The sequence below is a fragment of the Acipenser ruthenus genome, chromosome 1, assembly GCF_902713425.1.
Source record: "Acipenser ruthenus chromosome 1, fAciRut3.2 maternal haplotype, whole genome shotgun sequence".
NCBI classification, from domain to species: Eukaryota; Metazoa; Chordata; class Actinopteri; order Acipenseriformes; family Acipenseridae; genus Acipenser; species Acipenser ruthenus.
Window position 1 is genome coordinate 10,319,084 of NC_081189.1, and position 17,471 is coordinate 10,336,554.

At 44.6% G+C, this 17,471-nt stretch overlaps 1 protein-coding gene across 1 annotated transcript; it reads left to right on the forward strand.

Annotated features, from left to right (window-relative positions):
- The first annotated feature begins 121 nt into the window (after positions 1-121).
- Positions 122-17,460, forward strand: LOC117964452 (protein limb expression 1 homolog). The gene is made up of 6 exons (XM_059035652.1): positions 122-203; positions 2,585-2,748; positions 13,712-13,852; positions 14,190-14,285; positions 14,536-14,613; positions 15,485-17,460. Exons 1-6 carry the CDS (start codon positions 122-124, stop codon positions 15,725-15,727), a joined length of 804 nt encoding a protein of 267 aa, XP_058891635.1. The 3' UTR covers positions 15,728-17,460.
- Positions 17,461-17,471: the final 11 nt, after the last annotated feature.

The window sequence follows — 17,471 nt, forward strand, 5'->3', positions numbered from 1 at the left end:
GAGAGAGAGAGAGAGAGAGATTGATTCTTTGCATTTGTTCACACCAGATCTATGAAGTTCAATAAAAGCTGTGCTCTTCTCCAGGCATGAGGACTTTGCCCTCTTGTATCAGGGGAAGGAGATGGACAGGGTCTTGGAATCTGTGAAGCAGATAGTCTTCAGAGTACTACCCCACACAGACGCAGACAGTGTCTTCAAGGACTGTGAGTAGCAGTGATATTTATTTCTGAACATTGCAGTGCGCATGGTCTTCACTGCTGGGATGCTTTTATAGGAGACGTGATTTCAAAAGCTGTTTGTCATTCACCAAAAGTGCCAAAAGTGATGAATTTAGTATTATGCATTGTCATAAGAGCAAATAAGTAATACCAGTTTTATCAGTAAATAACAGGGTAACACTGTTTAGTGGATGTAAAATCAGCTGTTTCTGTTTGCTGTGAATGCTAACAGCTGTGTAAAGCTGGTAAAGTTAACTTTACAGTATGTTGAACAGAAAGCCTTGTATTGCACTAAAATGAATGTATTATTTACATCAATGTTTCTACTGAATGTAAAGGCATGGAGTCTGTGGGTATAAAACTTGAAAACCTTTTAAATGGTTGAATATGCAAATATCAGGAGAAAGACTATAGCATTTGCAAAAATAACTAAAGTTTTGCCTTGGTCATTGTGTAAAAACATATAGTACAGTACTTAACTTTAAGAGCTAGCTTCCAAACAGTATTGAAGAATGTAAATATAATAGAAAGTTCAATAGAATGGGTTGCACTGGAATGAAGAAACTAAACCCTACCCTGAGCTCAGATGACCTACCTTAACCCAGACTAAAAGAATGCATTTAAACTTTTGAATTAAACACCTTTAAACCTGAATATATTTCATTGTTAATTGACTACAGTATTTTTTATAGGAATGAATATCATTTTCAATAGACTAAACATATCATTTTAAATCTAGTTTTCACAGCTATGATCCAAGAGGTAGTTTTACCATTATGGTTACAGCTAATAATATCATTCCATACCATTTGCTTTATAGATCTGAAATGTGCAGTTCTGAAAGACACACACGTTACAAACAAGCATGCGCCTTAAAAAATCTTGTATTATTTAAAGGACAGAGCAGCAGTGCACAGATCCGGTCCCCAGGGTCCAGAGTCTTCCAGGTTGTATAGCTCTCATTAAATAATTAACTGATTAAGATGTGGAAGGAGGCTAAATTGGGTAGATTAAGTAATTTAGGGTGCAGGTGGAACAAAGACCAGGAGGTCTCCGGAATTGTGCCCCATGGGATATAGAATAAGATAATTATGATTACCACTGCCATTCATATCACCTCCACGTGCCTCAGTCTTATCCAAGCTCAGAACTGAGTCGCTGGTATCTCAGGAGCTGGGGCTTTCACAAGGAAATCATTTCTGAGGCAGCATTCAGACAAACAAGTCTGTTCAATGGAACGGGCAAAGGAAATGTGGTCTCTATGAAGTGAGAGAAACAACCAGCATGTTTGATTAGACAGTTCTTATAACTACTGGAAGCACATTCCTGTACCACAGCACTCAGTGGAGCTGGAGCAGTGTTTCTCATGACACTTTACTGAAGGGGCTCCACAGCACTCAGAGTTTCTGGTTACATTTTACTGAAGGAACTCCACAGCACTCAGTGTTTCTCATGACACTTTACTGAAGGAGCTCCACAGCATTCAGTGTTTCTGGTTACACTTTACTGAAGGAGCTCCACAGCACTCAGTGTTTCTGGTTACACTTTACTGAAGGAGCTCCACAGCACTCAGTGTTTCTGATTACACTTTACTGAAGGAGCTCCACAGCACTCAGTGTTTCTGGTTACACTTTACTGAAGGAGCTCCACAGCACTCAGTGTTTCTGGTTACACTTTACTGAAGGAGCTCCACAGCACTCAGAGTTTCTGGTTACGTTTTACTGAAGGAGCTCCACAGCACTCAGTGTTTCTCATGACACTTTACTGAAGGAGCTCCACAGCACTCAGTGTTTCTCATGACACTTTACTGAAGGAGCTCCACAGCACTCAGTGTTTCTCATGACACTTTACTGAAGGAGCTCCACAGCACTCAGTGTTTCTGGTTACACTTTGCTGAAGGAGCTCCACAGCACTCAGTGTTTCTGGTTACACTTTACTGAAGGAGCTCCACAGCACTCAGTGTTTCTGGTTACACTTTACTGAAGGAGCTCCCCAGCACTCAGTGTTTCTCATGACACTTGTATGTATTTATAGTTTGTTAACCCTCTTTACAATAATTCACAGGGCGTGCCATGCAGATCTGTATTTATTATAATTCACACAGGGTGCCATGTAGATCTGTATTTATTATAATTCACACAGGGTGCCATGTAGATCTGTATTTATTATAATTCACACGGGGTGCCATGTAGTACTGTACTTATTCAATCGGTTTTCCTTTGATACAGGGCTATTTTTTTTTGTCCTGTGCTTTACCATACACAAGTGCTATGCCGCAATTTCAAAGATAGTCCGAGCATCATTATGTATGGGAGTTGTAAATGGCAGTGTCCTTCAATAGACTCCTTCCCCTTTCTGTTTGTCAGTGAATGTGGTGGGGATGCTGCATGAGTTCTGGGAGCAGAAGCAAGCGGGAGGATCGCGGTGTGGCACTGAGAGCCTGGTGGTATACGAGTCTGCGCCCTCCCCCAGCCCACCCTTCGTGTGCTACGTCACGCTGCCAGGGGGCAGCTGCTTTGGGAACTTCCAGGTGAACACATCTTTAAAGCCATTCTGGGCTCTAATCAGGGGCAAATAGTACTGCTGCCATTTGAAATCATTCAAGAAGGGGATGAGAGGACAAACCCCATATCTCTAGGGGGCTCCCAAGTGGCACATCCGGTAAAGGCACTCCGCGTGGAGTACAGGATGCATCCTATAGCCTGGAGGTCGCCAGTTCAAGTCCAGTCTATTCCACTGCCGACCGTGGACGGGAGTTCCCAGAGGGCGGCGCACAATTGGCAAAGCACCACCCGGAGAGGGGGGGGGGGGGGGGGGCATAGGTGGGCCAGGGTGTCCTCGGCTCACCGCACACCAGCAACCCCCAAAGGCTGGCTGGGCGCCTGCGGGCTTGCCTGTAAGCTGCCCAGAGCTGCGTTGTCCTCCCGACGCTGTAGCTCTGGGTTGGCTGCATGGTGGGCCTGCAGAGTGAAAAGAAGCGGTCAGCTGATGGCACACATTTCGGAGGACAGCGTGTGTTCATCTTCGCCGCTCCCGAGTCAGCGCGGGAGTGGTAGAAGTGAGCTCAGCCTAAATACATTTGGCCATCAATTGTAAAATCAATTGGCGACTACTAAGTTTAAAAAAAAAAAAAATACAAAAATAAAACTGGGTGTGTACTGAACATCACAACGTGGCAGAGGCATAAGTGCGCTGGCTGACTGTGTACTGAACATCACAACATGGCAGAGGCATGAGTGCGCTGGCTGACTGTGTACTGAACATCACAACGTGGCAGAGGCATGAGTGCACTGACTGTGTACTGAACATCACAACGTTGCAGAGGCATGAGTGCGCTGACTGTGTACTGAACATCACAACATGGCAGAGGCATGAGTGCGATGACTGTGTACTGAACATCACAACGTGGCAGAGGCATGAGTGCGCTGGCTGACTGTGTACTGAACATCACAACATGGCAGAGGCATGAGTGCGCTGACTGTGTACTGAACATCACAACATGGCAGAGGCATGAGTGCGCTGACTGTGTACTGAACATCACAACATGGCAGAGGCATGAGTGCGCTGACTGTGTACTGAACATCACAACATGGCAGAGGCATGAGTGCGCTGACTGTGTACTGAACATCACAACATGGCAGAGGCATGAGTGCGATGACTGTGTACTGAACATCACAACGTGGCAGAGGCATGAGTGCGCTGACTGTGTACTGAACATCACAACATGGCAGAGGCATGAGTGCGATGACTGTGTACTGAACATCACAACGTGGCAGAGGCATGAGTGCGCTGACTGTGTACTGAACATCACAACATGGCAGAGGCATGAGTGCACTGACTGTGTACTGAACATCACAACGTGGCAGAGGCATGAGTGCACTGACTGTGTACTGAACATCACAACATGGCAGAGGCATGAGTGCGCTGACTGTGTACTGAACATCACAACATGGCAGAGGCATGAGTGCGATGACTGTGTACTGAACATCACAACATGGCAGAGGCATGAGTGCGCTGACTGTGTACTGAACATCACAACATGGCAGAGGCATGAGTGCGATGACTGTGTACTGAACATCACAACATGGCAGAGGCATGAGTGCGCTGGCTGACTGTGTACTGAACATCACAACATGGCAGAGGCATGAGTGCACTGTGTACTGAACATCACAACGTGGCAGAGGCATGAGTGCACTGTGTACTGAACATCACAACATGGCAGAGGCATGAGTGCGATGACTGTGTACTGAACATCACAACGTTGCAGAGGCATGAGTGCACTGTGTACTGAACATCACAACGTTGCAGAGGCATGAGTGCACTGACTGTGTACTGAACATCACAACGTGGCAGAGGCATGAGTGCACTGACTGTGTACTGAACATCACAACGTGGCAGAGGCATGAGTGCACTGACTGTGTACTGAACATCACAACGTGGCAGAGGCATGAGTGTGCTGGCTGACTGTGTACTGAACATCACAACGTGGCAGAGGCATGAGTGCACTGACTGTGTACTGAACATCACAACATGGCAGAGGCATGAGTGCGATGACTGTGTACTGAACATCACAACGTGGCAGAGGCATGAGTGCACTGGCTGACTGTGTACTGAACATCACAACGTGGCAGAGGCATGAGTGCACTGACTGTGTACTGAACATCACAACGTTGCAGAGGCATGAGTGCACTGTGTACTGAACATCACAACGTTGCAGAGGCATGAGTGCGCTGACTGTGTACTGAACATCACAACGTTGCAGAGGCATGAGTGCACTGACTGTGTACTGAACATCACAACGTTGCAGAGGCATGAGTGCGCTGACTGTGTACTGAACATCACAACGTGGCAGAGGCATGAGTGCACTGACTGTGTACTGAACATCACAACGTGGCAGAGGCATGAGTGTGCTGGCTGACTGTGTACTGAACATCACAACGTGGCAGAGGCATGAGTGTGCTGGCTGACTGTGTACTGAACATCACAACGTGGCAGAGGCATGAGTGCGCTGGCTGACTGTGTACTGAACATCACAACGTGGCAGAGGCATGAGTGCGCTGACTGTGTACTGAACATCACAACATGGCAGAGGCATGAGTGCGCTGACTGTGTACTGAACATCACAACATGGCAGAGGCATGAGTGCGATGACTGTGTACTGAACATCACAACATGGCAGAGGCATGAGTGCGCTGGCTGACTGTGTACTGAACATCACAACATGGCAGAGGCATGAGTGCACTGTGTACTGAACATCACAACGTGGCAGAGGCATGAGTGCACTGTGTACTGAACATCACAACATGGCAGAGGCATGAGTGCGATGACTGTGTACTGAACATCACAACGTTGCAGAGGCATGAGTGCACTGTGTACTGAACATCACAACGTTGCAGAGGCATGAGTGCACTGACTGTGTACTGAACATCACAACGTGGCAGAGGCATGAGTGCACTGACTGTGTACTGAACATCACAACGTGGCAGAGGCATGAGTGCACTGACTGTGTACTGAACATCACAACGTGGCAGAGGCATGAGTGTGCTGGCTGACTGTGTACTGAACATCACAACGTGGCAGAGGCATGAGTGCACTGACTGTGTACTGAACATCACAACATGGCAGAGGCATGAGTGCGATGACTGTGTACTGAACATCACAACGTGGCAGAGGCATGAGTGCACTGGCTGACTGTGTACTGAACATCACAACGTGGCAGAGGCATGAGTGCACTGACTGTGTACTGAACATCACAACGTTGCAGAGGCATGAGTGCACTGTGTACTGAACATCACAACGTTGCAGAGGCATGAGTGCGCTGACTGTGTACTGAACATCACAACGTTGCAGAGGCATGAGTGCACTGACTGTGTACTGAACATCACAACGTTGCAGAGGCATGAGTGCGCTGACTGTGTACTGAACATCACAACGTGGCAGAGGCATGAGTGCACTGACTGTGTACTGAACATCACAACGTGGCAGAGGCATGAGTGTGCTGGCTGACTGTGTACTGAACATCACAACGTGGCAGAGGCATGAGTGTGCTGGCTGACTGTGTACTGAACATCACAACATGGCAGAGGCATGAGTGCGCTGACTGTGTACTGAACATCACAACATGGCAGAGGCATGAGTGCGCTGACTGTGTACTGAACATCACAACATGGCAGAGGCATGAGTGCGATGACTGTGTACTGAACATCACAATGTGGCAGAGGCATGAGTGCACTGACTGTGTACTGAACATCACAACGTGGCAGAGGCATGAGTGTGCTGGCTGACTGTGTACTGAACATCACAACGTGGCAGAGGCATGAGTGTGCTGGCTGACTGTGTACTGAACATCACAACGTGGCAGAGGCATGAGTGTGCTGGCTGACTGTGTACTGAACATCACAACATGGCAGAGGCATGAGTGCACTGACTGTGTACTGAACATCACAACGTGGCAGAGGCATGAGTGCACTGTGTACTGAACATCACAACATGGCAGAGGCATGAGTGTGCTGGCTGACTGTGTACTGAACATCACAACATGGCAGAGGCATGAGTGCGCTGACTGTGTACTGAACATCACAACATGGCAGAGGCATGAGTGCACTGACTGTATACTGAACATCACAACGTGGCAGAGGCATGAGTGCACTGACTGTGTACTGAACATCACAACGTGGCAGAGGCATGAGTGCGCTGGCTGACTGTGTACTGAACATCACAACGTGGCAGAGGCATGAGTGCGATGACTGTGTACTGAACATCACAACGTGGCAGAGGCATGAGTGCACTGACTGTGTACTGAACATCACAACATGGCAGAGGCATGAGTGCGATGACTGTGTACTGAACATCACAACGTGGCAGAGGCATGAGTGCGATGACTGTGTACTGAACATCACAACATGGCAGAGGCATGAGTGCGATGACTGTGTACTGAACATCACAACGTGGCAGAGGCATGAGTGCACTGACTGTATACTGAACATCACAACGTGGCAGAGGCATGAGTGTGCTGGCTGACTGTGTACTGAACATCACAACATGGCAGAGGCATGAGTGCACTGACTGTGTACTGAACATCACAACGTGGCAGAGGCATGAGTGCGCTGACTGTGTACTGAACATCACAACGTGGCAGAGGCATGAGTGCACTGTGTACTGAACATCACAACGTTGCAGAGGCATGAGTGCACTGTGTACTGAACATCACAACGTGGCAGAGGCATGAGTGCGCTGACTGTGTACTGAACATCACAACGTGGCAGAGGCATGAGTGCGATGACTGTGTACTGAACATCACAACGTGGCAGAGGCATGAGTGCGATGACTGTGTACTGAACATCACAACGTGGCAGAGGCATGAGTGCACTGTGTACTGAACATCACAACGTGGCAGAGGCATGAGTGTGCTGGCTGACTGTGTACTGAACATCACAACGTGGCAGAGGCATGAGTGCACTGACTGTGTACTGAACATCACAACATGGCAGAGGCATGAGTGCACTGTGTACTGAACATCACAACGTGGCAGAGGCATGAGTGCGCTGACTGTGTACTGAACATCACAACGTGGCAGAGGCATGAGTGTGCTGGCTGACTGTGTACTGAACATCACAACATGGCAGAGGCATGAGTGCGATGACTGTGTACTGAACATCACAACATGGCAGAGGCATGAGTGCGATGACTGTGTACTGAACATCACAACGTGGCAGAGGCATGAGTGCACTGACTGTGTACTGAACATCACAACATGGCAGAGGCATGAGTGCGCTGGCTGACTGTGTACTGAACATCACAACGTGGCAGAGGCATGAGTGTGCTGGCTGACTGTGTACTGAACATCACAACATGGCAGAGGCATGAGTGCGCTGACTGTGTACTGAACATCACAACGTGGCAGAGGCATGAGTGTGCTGGCTGACTGTGTACTGAACATCACAACGTGGCAGAGGCATGAGTGTGCTGGCTGACTGTGTACTGAACATCACAACATGGCAGAGGCATGAGTGCGATGACTGTGTACTGAACATCACAACGTGGCAGAGGCATGAGTGTGCTGGCTGACTGTGTACTGAACATCACAACATGGCAGAGGCATGAGTGCACTGACTGTGTACTGAACATCACAACGTGGCAGAGGCATGAGTGCGATGACTGTGTACTGAACATCACAACGTGGCAGAGGCATGAGTGCACTGACTGTGTACTGAACATCACAACGTTGCAGAGGCATGAGTGCGATGACTGTGTACTGAACATCACAACGTGGCAGAGGCATGAGTGTGCTGGCTGACTGTGTACTGAACATCACAACGTTGCAGAGGCATGAGTGCACTGACTGTGTACTGAACATCACAACGTGGCAGAGGCATGAGTGCACTGACTGTGTACTGAACATCACAACGTGGCAGAGGCATGAGTGTGCTGGCTGACTGTGTACTGAACATCACAACGTGGCAGAGGCATGAGTGCACTGACTGTGTACTGAACATCACAACATGGCAGAGGCATGAGTGCACTGTGTACTGAACATCACAACGTTGCAGAGGCATGAGTGCGCTGACTGTGTACTGAACATCACAACATGGCAGAGGCATGAGTGCGCTGACTGTGTACTGAACATCACAACATGGCAGAGGCATGAGTGCGCTGGCTGACTGTGTACTGAACATCACAACGTGGCAGAGGCATGAGTGTGCTGGCTGACTGTGTACTGAACATCACAACGTGGCAGAGGCATGAGTGTGCTGGCTGACTGTGTACTGAACATCACAACGTGGCAGAGGCATGAGTGCACTGACTGTGTACTGAACATCACAACATGGCAGAGGCATGAGTGCACTGTGTACTGAACATCACAACGTGGCAGAGGCATGAGTGCACTGACTGTGTACTGAACATCACAACGTGGCAGAGGCATGAGTGCGATGACTGTGTACTGAACATCACAACGTGGCAGAGGCATGAGTGCACTGTGTACTGAACATCACAATGTGGCAGGTTTTCCATCATTGATTGCTAAATGATGTTGCTGCTGTTAACACAACAGCTTCAATAGTTAACCTGACACACAGCATCTAGAGGATTTTAACCAAAACTACAAAACACTCACTCAGTGGTACATTTAGAAATGCTTAAAGAGGCGTAGTCAATTTAAAGACAAACATTTCGACTAACAGTCTTCCTCTTGGAGACATTTCCCTGAAGACGTGGGGAAAAACCTTAAGTCAAAACATTTGTTGTGGAAATTACTACATTTATTTTAATATTTCCATATATATGCTTTCTCTAAACATGGTACAGATACTCACATTTAACTATTTCAAATGTTTATGAGAATAAGTTTATGTGTCTTTTTACCTGCTTCCCTTTTAATCCCTGGGTTACTGCACATAATAGGAGATAATGGGATCTAATCCTATTGGCTGGCCCCCTTGGGGCTTGTGAATAAATAGGTACAATGATGCCAATTTCCATCCATGGGAATAAAAACCTTGCAGCCTGGCATCAAACTGGTGTGCTGAAACTATGCAGGAGGGTTTGCATTGAAGCTTGAAGCGGAACCTTAAGATCCAAACAATGAGAAGTTTTGGGAAAAGATGAACGGGGGGGGGGGGGGGGGGGGAAGCAATTTGCTGTGCAAACAGTCTGTGGCAACTGCTTCTGAATATCTCTGAATTCTAGTCCTTTCATCATCTGTCTGCATAGCTTCCATCAGCCTCTAAATTACAGCCACCCGGGGTCTAAACTCAAAAGCAAAGCTCTGGTTCAAACTGACACTGGAGCGTTGAATGCAGTACACAGTAATTAGCACAGGCTCATTTCCTGCTTGTTCCTAACACTGATGTAAGGATCATGGCACAGTAATACAAAGTGCAGGTAGAAACTGGGCACAAACTCCCTATCTTACACATCATGCCTACTTCACTACATGAGCAGCAGAACCTCATTAGAGGGCATTAGTTGACTGTACACACAAGGTCAACTACCAAGGTAATGCCCAATAATCAGGGACGGATTGCAATCAGAAACAGGAAAGCAGTGGCTTCAATGTTATGTTAAACATTTTGAATCTCTAATTTACGCTTGAATTGACCTTTTTGTTGTTTAGCTTGCCTTCCGTTTCGTTTTTTTTAAAGCTAGACTTTCTATTTAAAAGTTCTGCAGTCAGCTACCGCAATGCAGCAATGCAGCTTCCTGATTGATGAGGTTTCTAATGTACAAAGGAGACAGGCTTGTTTGGGCGAGTAGTTACAGACCTGTTGTATTGTCTTCCCCTGCACCACTTCATTTACACCACAGGGGGCAGTCTACTACTGATTCTCTCTGCATCTGTTACCCTGGGCCCATGGTCACAAGGATGTAGTTTACTGTATAAGAATTATTGAATATTAAACATAATCATTTTTAAGACATTGTAGACTTAGGCACCATTTTATACAATCAGCATGAAACTGGATGGATGTGTAAAACAAATGCAGTGACGCTGATTTGAATGAGTTTTCTCCTGTTTTTAACATTATACAAGTAAAACTCTTAAGTTTAACAACCTTCCTGCTCCTCCCTGCAGTTAAGTTTAGTTGTATAATATTTATCTTGGTTTTATTTTCCTTTCATAAAAAAAACAAGGGCAAACTTTGCACTCGCTTCAAAAAGTACACATTAGACAGCTTAACCACACGAAAAGGGCAGAAGGCTCACGCTCCCTCAGGCTGAACTCCAGCCTCGCCTGCCTGAATAGAGAGATTTCTTTTAAAGACCAGTGGGGAGCCGGTGGACTCAGGCGATGCAATAGCCAGGACTGAATGGGATAATGGGTCGGCTCCACTGGAGTCTGGGGTCACAGGGTTCTCTGGATTTCTGTCTCTTTTCATACAAGCCAGGGAAAAAAAATAAACAAAAAGCCCTGTTCCAGCTCTTGGAGCTTCCCCGAGAACAAGGTTAAAAGAAAAAAAAAATCTTTGCTGGGCTTTGGCAAATAAAGGGAGGCAAACTGTGTGAAAATAAGCGAAACATCCACAGATGGGGTCAGTGCAGTCCTTATTCCACACAAACTATGCAAAACTGAATTCCCTTTGAGTAATGCTGATGACTTCCCCTATAGCTGTGAACAATTGCAGTGTGTGAATGGTGATGGTGTGCAGGTGGTTCTTATTAGCCTACAGTAATTATATAGACCCACCACATATCTGAACAAAGGGTTTAGTGGAGATTGCATTTTTATAATGCAGCCAGGAGGAGTCTATTGAAAACTAAAGAATTCAACATTTTTCTGTGGGTTTTTTTTTCTGTGCACATTCCTTAAGATGCTTCAATTAATAATCCCACCTTCCTGTGTCTAGTGTAGAGACTTTTATTTATTTTATAAAGGTAAACTGAGACAGTGAAGTGCGAAGCTGCAATAATAATCTCAAGACCACTCTTTCACCTGAGTTCACCTGGACTGGTTATTTTATAAAGGTATATATATATATATATATATATATATATATATATATATATATATATATATATATATATATATATATATATATATACACAGGGCAAAATGTTGTCATTAACCGAAAGTTGCCAATAAGCGAAAAGCCCCCGTTTTCAAGTGTATTTATATAGAACAACAATATACTGTAGTTGTACAAATATTGCACTGAAATACATGTGTTTTAAATGTTATAGTTGTAAAAAAATGAACATAAAAACACAAAATATACAAACATAGAACTATTTACTTCACATATGTGTAAAACAAAAAAAGGGAATGGGCTAGGCTTAAATAGTATTACACAACGATGTACTACAATTGTCCTTACAATGAGTAAAGCAAACATACAAAATATGTTTTGTAGTTGCAATCAATTCTAAAAGAACACAGTTTTAAAATAAGAAATTGTCCAACGTTGTCTGCTTTTCTACAATGTACCACCTCCCGCTGTAAATCCATCTCAATTTTGCGTGCAGCTTCGTATGCAGTTTCAAAGCCACGATTCTTTCTCAGTGCGGCAGAAATACACAGTTGCAAAGTCAGTGTGTTATAAAAGCTGCATGAAGTATGTGCATAAATCATGCAAGTGCTTTCTGTAACACTGGCAACTAGTAATAAAGTTGTCAATAAGCGACGTGCAGTTGCTAATACCAGAATTCCATTAACATTAAAGTCTATGGGACGGGATTGGTTCCGGGGAAAATGTTGTTAATAAACGAAAGTTGTTTTTATCAGGGTTGCATCTACTGTGTGTATATTGTAACGTGCACGGGGAAGAAAGCAGCAGGGCTGGTAGGTGACGTAATCACACACAAAGACATGAGCCCGATATACGCTCCTTGCAAAGGAGCCGGCTGTTTTGTACAGCGGTATTGGCGCTATGCTTCAGTGCGAGATATCGTGCGCGCCCTCCACCTGTGTGTGGATTGCCTCGCCCTGTGTGATGCGCCTGCCTGCGGGAACTGAGGTTTGCTACAATATATATATATATATATATATATATATATATATATATATATATATATATATATATTGTAAGGAAGCAGGTTGTGAGAGATAGCAGGGAGGGGGTTAAAACCTCCCTGCGAGAAGAATGCACCTTTTTGTTAATTGTTTTGGATTGATTGCTTATTGTTTTGTTTAATTGTTTTATTAATGATCATCCGCACCTGGGCATTATTGGGGAATTAGACCCAGGGTTTAAAAAGAGAGCAGGCAGTCTGCTCGGGGCTGCTGTGTGGAAGGAGGCAGAGAGGTGTGCTGTCTCCGAGTAGCCATTGAATAAACGTAAGTGCTGTGTTAAACAGGGTTTTTTTTTGAAGAGACGGGGAAACAGCTTAGCTGTCCCGTGTTAGTCAGGGAGTTCCTGTGTGTGTTAGTTAGTGCTCGTACAGAGCTAGGTGTTTGTTTTGTATTTTGTTTATTTCTTTGTTTATTAAAATAGCGCAACCGCGCAAGAAAAATCCATTTGTGTCTGTTGGGTCACTGGTTTTAAAGGGGCAACGAACCCGAGAGAGGTGAAATCATTACAATATATATATATATATATATACACACACACACACACTTGAAACATGCTTGATGATCCCTCATATTTGAAAAAAGTCACCAAAATGGGTACTTTTGATGCAGTTGTGTACAGCTCTTGTTTTGCCCACAATGGCACCAGTCACATGTGGTTTATGTATCATCATCATCATCATCAACATCATCATCAACCAGGAATGAAGGAAACACCTGCCCAGAGAATCTGGCCCATCTGAGCTGGAAATACTGTACTAGATTGTGGAAAATGCATTAATCAGACATTACTAGGGTGCCTCATTGAGTTCATGAGGGACAAAATGCTGATATTCTAAAATGATCTTGCCATGCCTAATTAGTTACCTATAGAAGTCCTTTCTAGATGGTTTGTAAATGATTGTGTAAGCGAGTCGAGTGGGGCTGTCTTGTGTTCCAGGACTGTCTTGTGTCTTGTGTTTCAGGACTGTCTTGTCTTGTTTTCCAGGACTGTCTCTCTAAGGCAGATGGCAGGCGCGCTGCAGCACGGGTAGCGCTCATGAACTCTGTGTTTAACGAGCTGCCTTCTCGCAGGATAACACAGGAATTCATCAGCCACAGTGTCCAGGAAGCAGCCTCCACAGCCAGTGTAAGTGCAGATGAGTTTGAACTGATTAAACATGCATCCTACCTCTCCTGCTCTGCCCGCTATTTGTTTTGTAGCTCTCCAGTGTGCACTTTTAGAACAAGCATCTTGTACTACACTAAGTGAAAGAAAGCTCTTAGTTTACATGCTTACTTTTAGGTAGTCTTTTTCCTACTTGCACTTCCTAGGTAAGATCATTTTTCATGTCACTTTTATGAGTAAATGTCACTTTATGAGTAAACTACAGTAACTGCCCTGCCTCAGTTTGACCCGTTGTTTTGCTACTTGCTTATGTCTTTTTTTAGTATTGTAACACAGTTTTCTTGTAAATTGTTACAAGGGCTGTGTGGGTGATGCCAAGGATCCTTGTACAAGCATTGGGGCCTATTGCTACATGCTGCAGTCAAACCTGGGCAAAACCATGCTGGAATTTCAGGTAAAATAATGCATACTTCATCTCACACTGTATAGTCAGTGTAGTTCACTGTGTGTTTTGCTCAGTGTTACAAGTTGTAATATAATACTCATGACACTAGAGATAAAGAGCCTATTGTTTCTTACTATGACCATTAGGGGTGCACTAGTAATTTTTTCCCTTCTGAAAAATAAATTGTACTTCAATTTATGAAATATGCACATACCTCAACGATAAAAATGTATTTTTTTTTTTTTCTCCTTCCTTAAAGGAACTAATGACAGTCTTTCAGTTATTACACTGGAACGGGAGCCTAAAGATATTCAGGGAGAGAAAATGTTCCCGTCAGGTAAAATTCATTCATGTATTTATTTATTGATACATTCTGTGTGATAGCATTGTGGCAGGGTGGCCTAACATAACAAGCTTGCTGCCTTTGTGTGTAATTGGGTCGTCCTCAAAGTATTGTCCTGAACCATGTGACATATGTTATTTATTTATTTGTTTAGTTTGCCTCATGTTTTTATTTTTATCAGATTGAAGTTTTTTTGGTTTTTTTTACACCTTTTGTGGCGTTGGTGCAAGACTGGCCCCAGTGGCATAAATTAGATTGTTCATGCAAAGAGGGGCTCTGTATCACAGCTGTTAACATCTGGTGCTGAAGAGCTCATTGGGTTGTCACCTGGCCCTGTTGATCTCTGCCTAGTCTGTGTAGGAACTGCTACACTTATACACCCATGTGAAAAAAGATCTGCTATATAGGTATACCCTGTCGGTATACCCATAGTCATTAGTGGAGTGACTGCAGCACACCATGAACATTCAAGGTGTATCCACAGTTTATCACTACAGGTACAATGGAATCTTCTATAGAACTCCTAGTGCACAGCTGGAGTACAGGCAGGAGTCCCAGGGTTACTGGTGAGGTAGTGTAGTGGTGTGACACATGCAATCCTGTAATTACAGTCCTCTCTCACTGCTGGAGTACAGGCAGTTCCAGGGTTACTGGTGAGGTAGTGTAGTGGTGTGACACATGCAATCCTGTAATTACAGTTCTCTCTCACTGCTGGAGTACAGGCAGTTCCAGAGTTACTGGTGAGGTGGTGTAGTGGTGTTACCAGCAATTGCAACAAGGTGATAAATGCAATGCAGTTGTATTGGTTGAACTTTCCCCGACAGGAATCTTCTATATCACATGCTGTGTTTGCTGTATCCAACAGGAAGTCGTTTCCTATTATTCACAGCACCGCTTGGACGAGTGCTTCCGCAGCCACATGGCACTGGACTGGATCTCGAAGGAGCAGGAGACCCCAGGGATCCTCTCCCAGGAGCTGCAGGTGGCCCTGAGGGAGCTGGAGGAAGCCAGGAGAGCAGGCAGGGAGCTACGCTTCTACAAGGAGAAGAGAGAGATCCTGAGCCTGGCTCTCAGTCAAAGGCACAGCGAAGGAGCGAGTGCACAGTAAGTGTCAGGAGCCAGCCCCAGCACAGCACCCTGAAGCTCACAGCAGAGTGCTGCACTTTTGCCAAGTCAATAGTGCAGCACTGTTCTGCCTCTCCACCCCCTTGCAGTGTCTTCCGTAGAGACTAATTTGGTGAGCAAATATTGAGAGATCATTCAAAGCTATAGAGACCAAGCTTTTAATACAGAAGGTTTCTGGAAACATGTTTCTGATTTTGAATCAACACATCCCCGATATGCGACGATGGAGGAAAGCATTAATGTAGGCTTGGAGTGTTGCTTCTGTGATAATATGATGTGCTATACTGTACAGACATAGTCTGTCACACTCACACAATATCCCGATTGGCTAAACACAAAATTGTGTCTGGAAATGTGTTAAATATAAAGAACAGTGGAAACGAGGACACATCCAGCATGCAATACGTTGTTTCCTGAACATGTTTTATTGCAGTCCTCACACACATTGAATGTTGCATTGGCTGGGTCCAGAACAAATGGCCTGGAGTGAGACAATGACATTAAAATCTGTGCATTAGGGCAAGCTTTCCTTTAGCCTTGGTTCTGGGCTTTCGTAGGAGGGTTTTTCTAATGATACAAGACCTCTCTGGCAGAAATGCTGCATCGTCAAGTCATCTCCATGATGCAAGTCCTCCTCAAGATGAATGGTGGCTCTTGTAAGCTGTAATTGCAGTAGCGAGTCTAAGTCTCTGCTAATGCACCCTCCATGTCCTGTGGTGGTTATCTTAAAATCGCGTTGTTCATCCATTTGTTTCCCCGCCTTGCTAAGTTTAATTTCTCTGCAGCAAACGCTTTTCCCACAACAGCAGTGAGAAGTGGCCTGCTGAATTTATAACCCAGCTGTATTCATACTGTGCATATCGAATGCTGTCATAATACCCCGGTTTTATATGGTAGTTATAAACCACAATGAGGCTGTAATACAAATATTTTAATAATACATACTTCTAAAGTTCTAAAATCAATACAGCATGTTTTCTGAAATGTTTAGCACTCCATTGCAGATCAGACAGCCTGTCCTGATATGTCTGACCCAATTGGCAAACCCCTCTCATTAATTAAAAAAACTACACATCAAAATGAACACATGCTTGGATTCAACAAAACATTAATGAAATCAATAATCAGTCACTTAACTCATTAACAAGTGCTCTTTTTTGCAATGCTTTATTTTGCATGGTATAAATACGTATTTAAGTGACTATTTATTAAAATACAACTGAATTTAACCATAAGACAAAATAAAGCGTTACCAAAAAAAAAAAAAAAAAAACATACAGCAGCTGCCTTTCCAGCCTGTGATCTGTGGCTTGCTGCAGTCTAATCATGTGGGAGTCTTGTAATCTGGTGACTCACAGGAGACACGGCGATTGGAAGAGAATTCTTGGGTGTTCTAAAAGTGACTCTTTTCTCAGCAGTTTTGTCTGTCTCCTTACAGTTACATGATTGCATAACTTCCTTGTGATGCCATCAAACAGGAAATCAGATGCAATATCTCTTTTGGTTTGCTTTTTCCTTGTGCAAAGAAAAGACAAAATAAAATAAAAATGGAACAATCTGTACAACCGGCATATTAGCAACTTAAGCATGACACACTTGTAAATTCATTTTTTCTAAATAAAAGACTGTCTAACTGGCTGTGTTGTTTTTAGTACTTGTTTCCTAAACAACACATTTGCCCAGTGTTGAAGAAATACAGAATAGCAGTGTTGTCCTGAGGGTCTGTT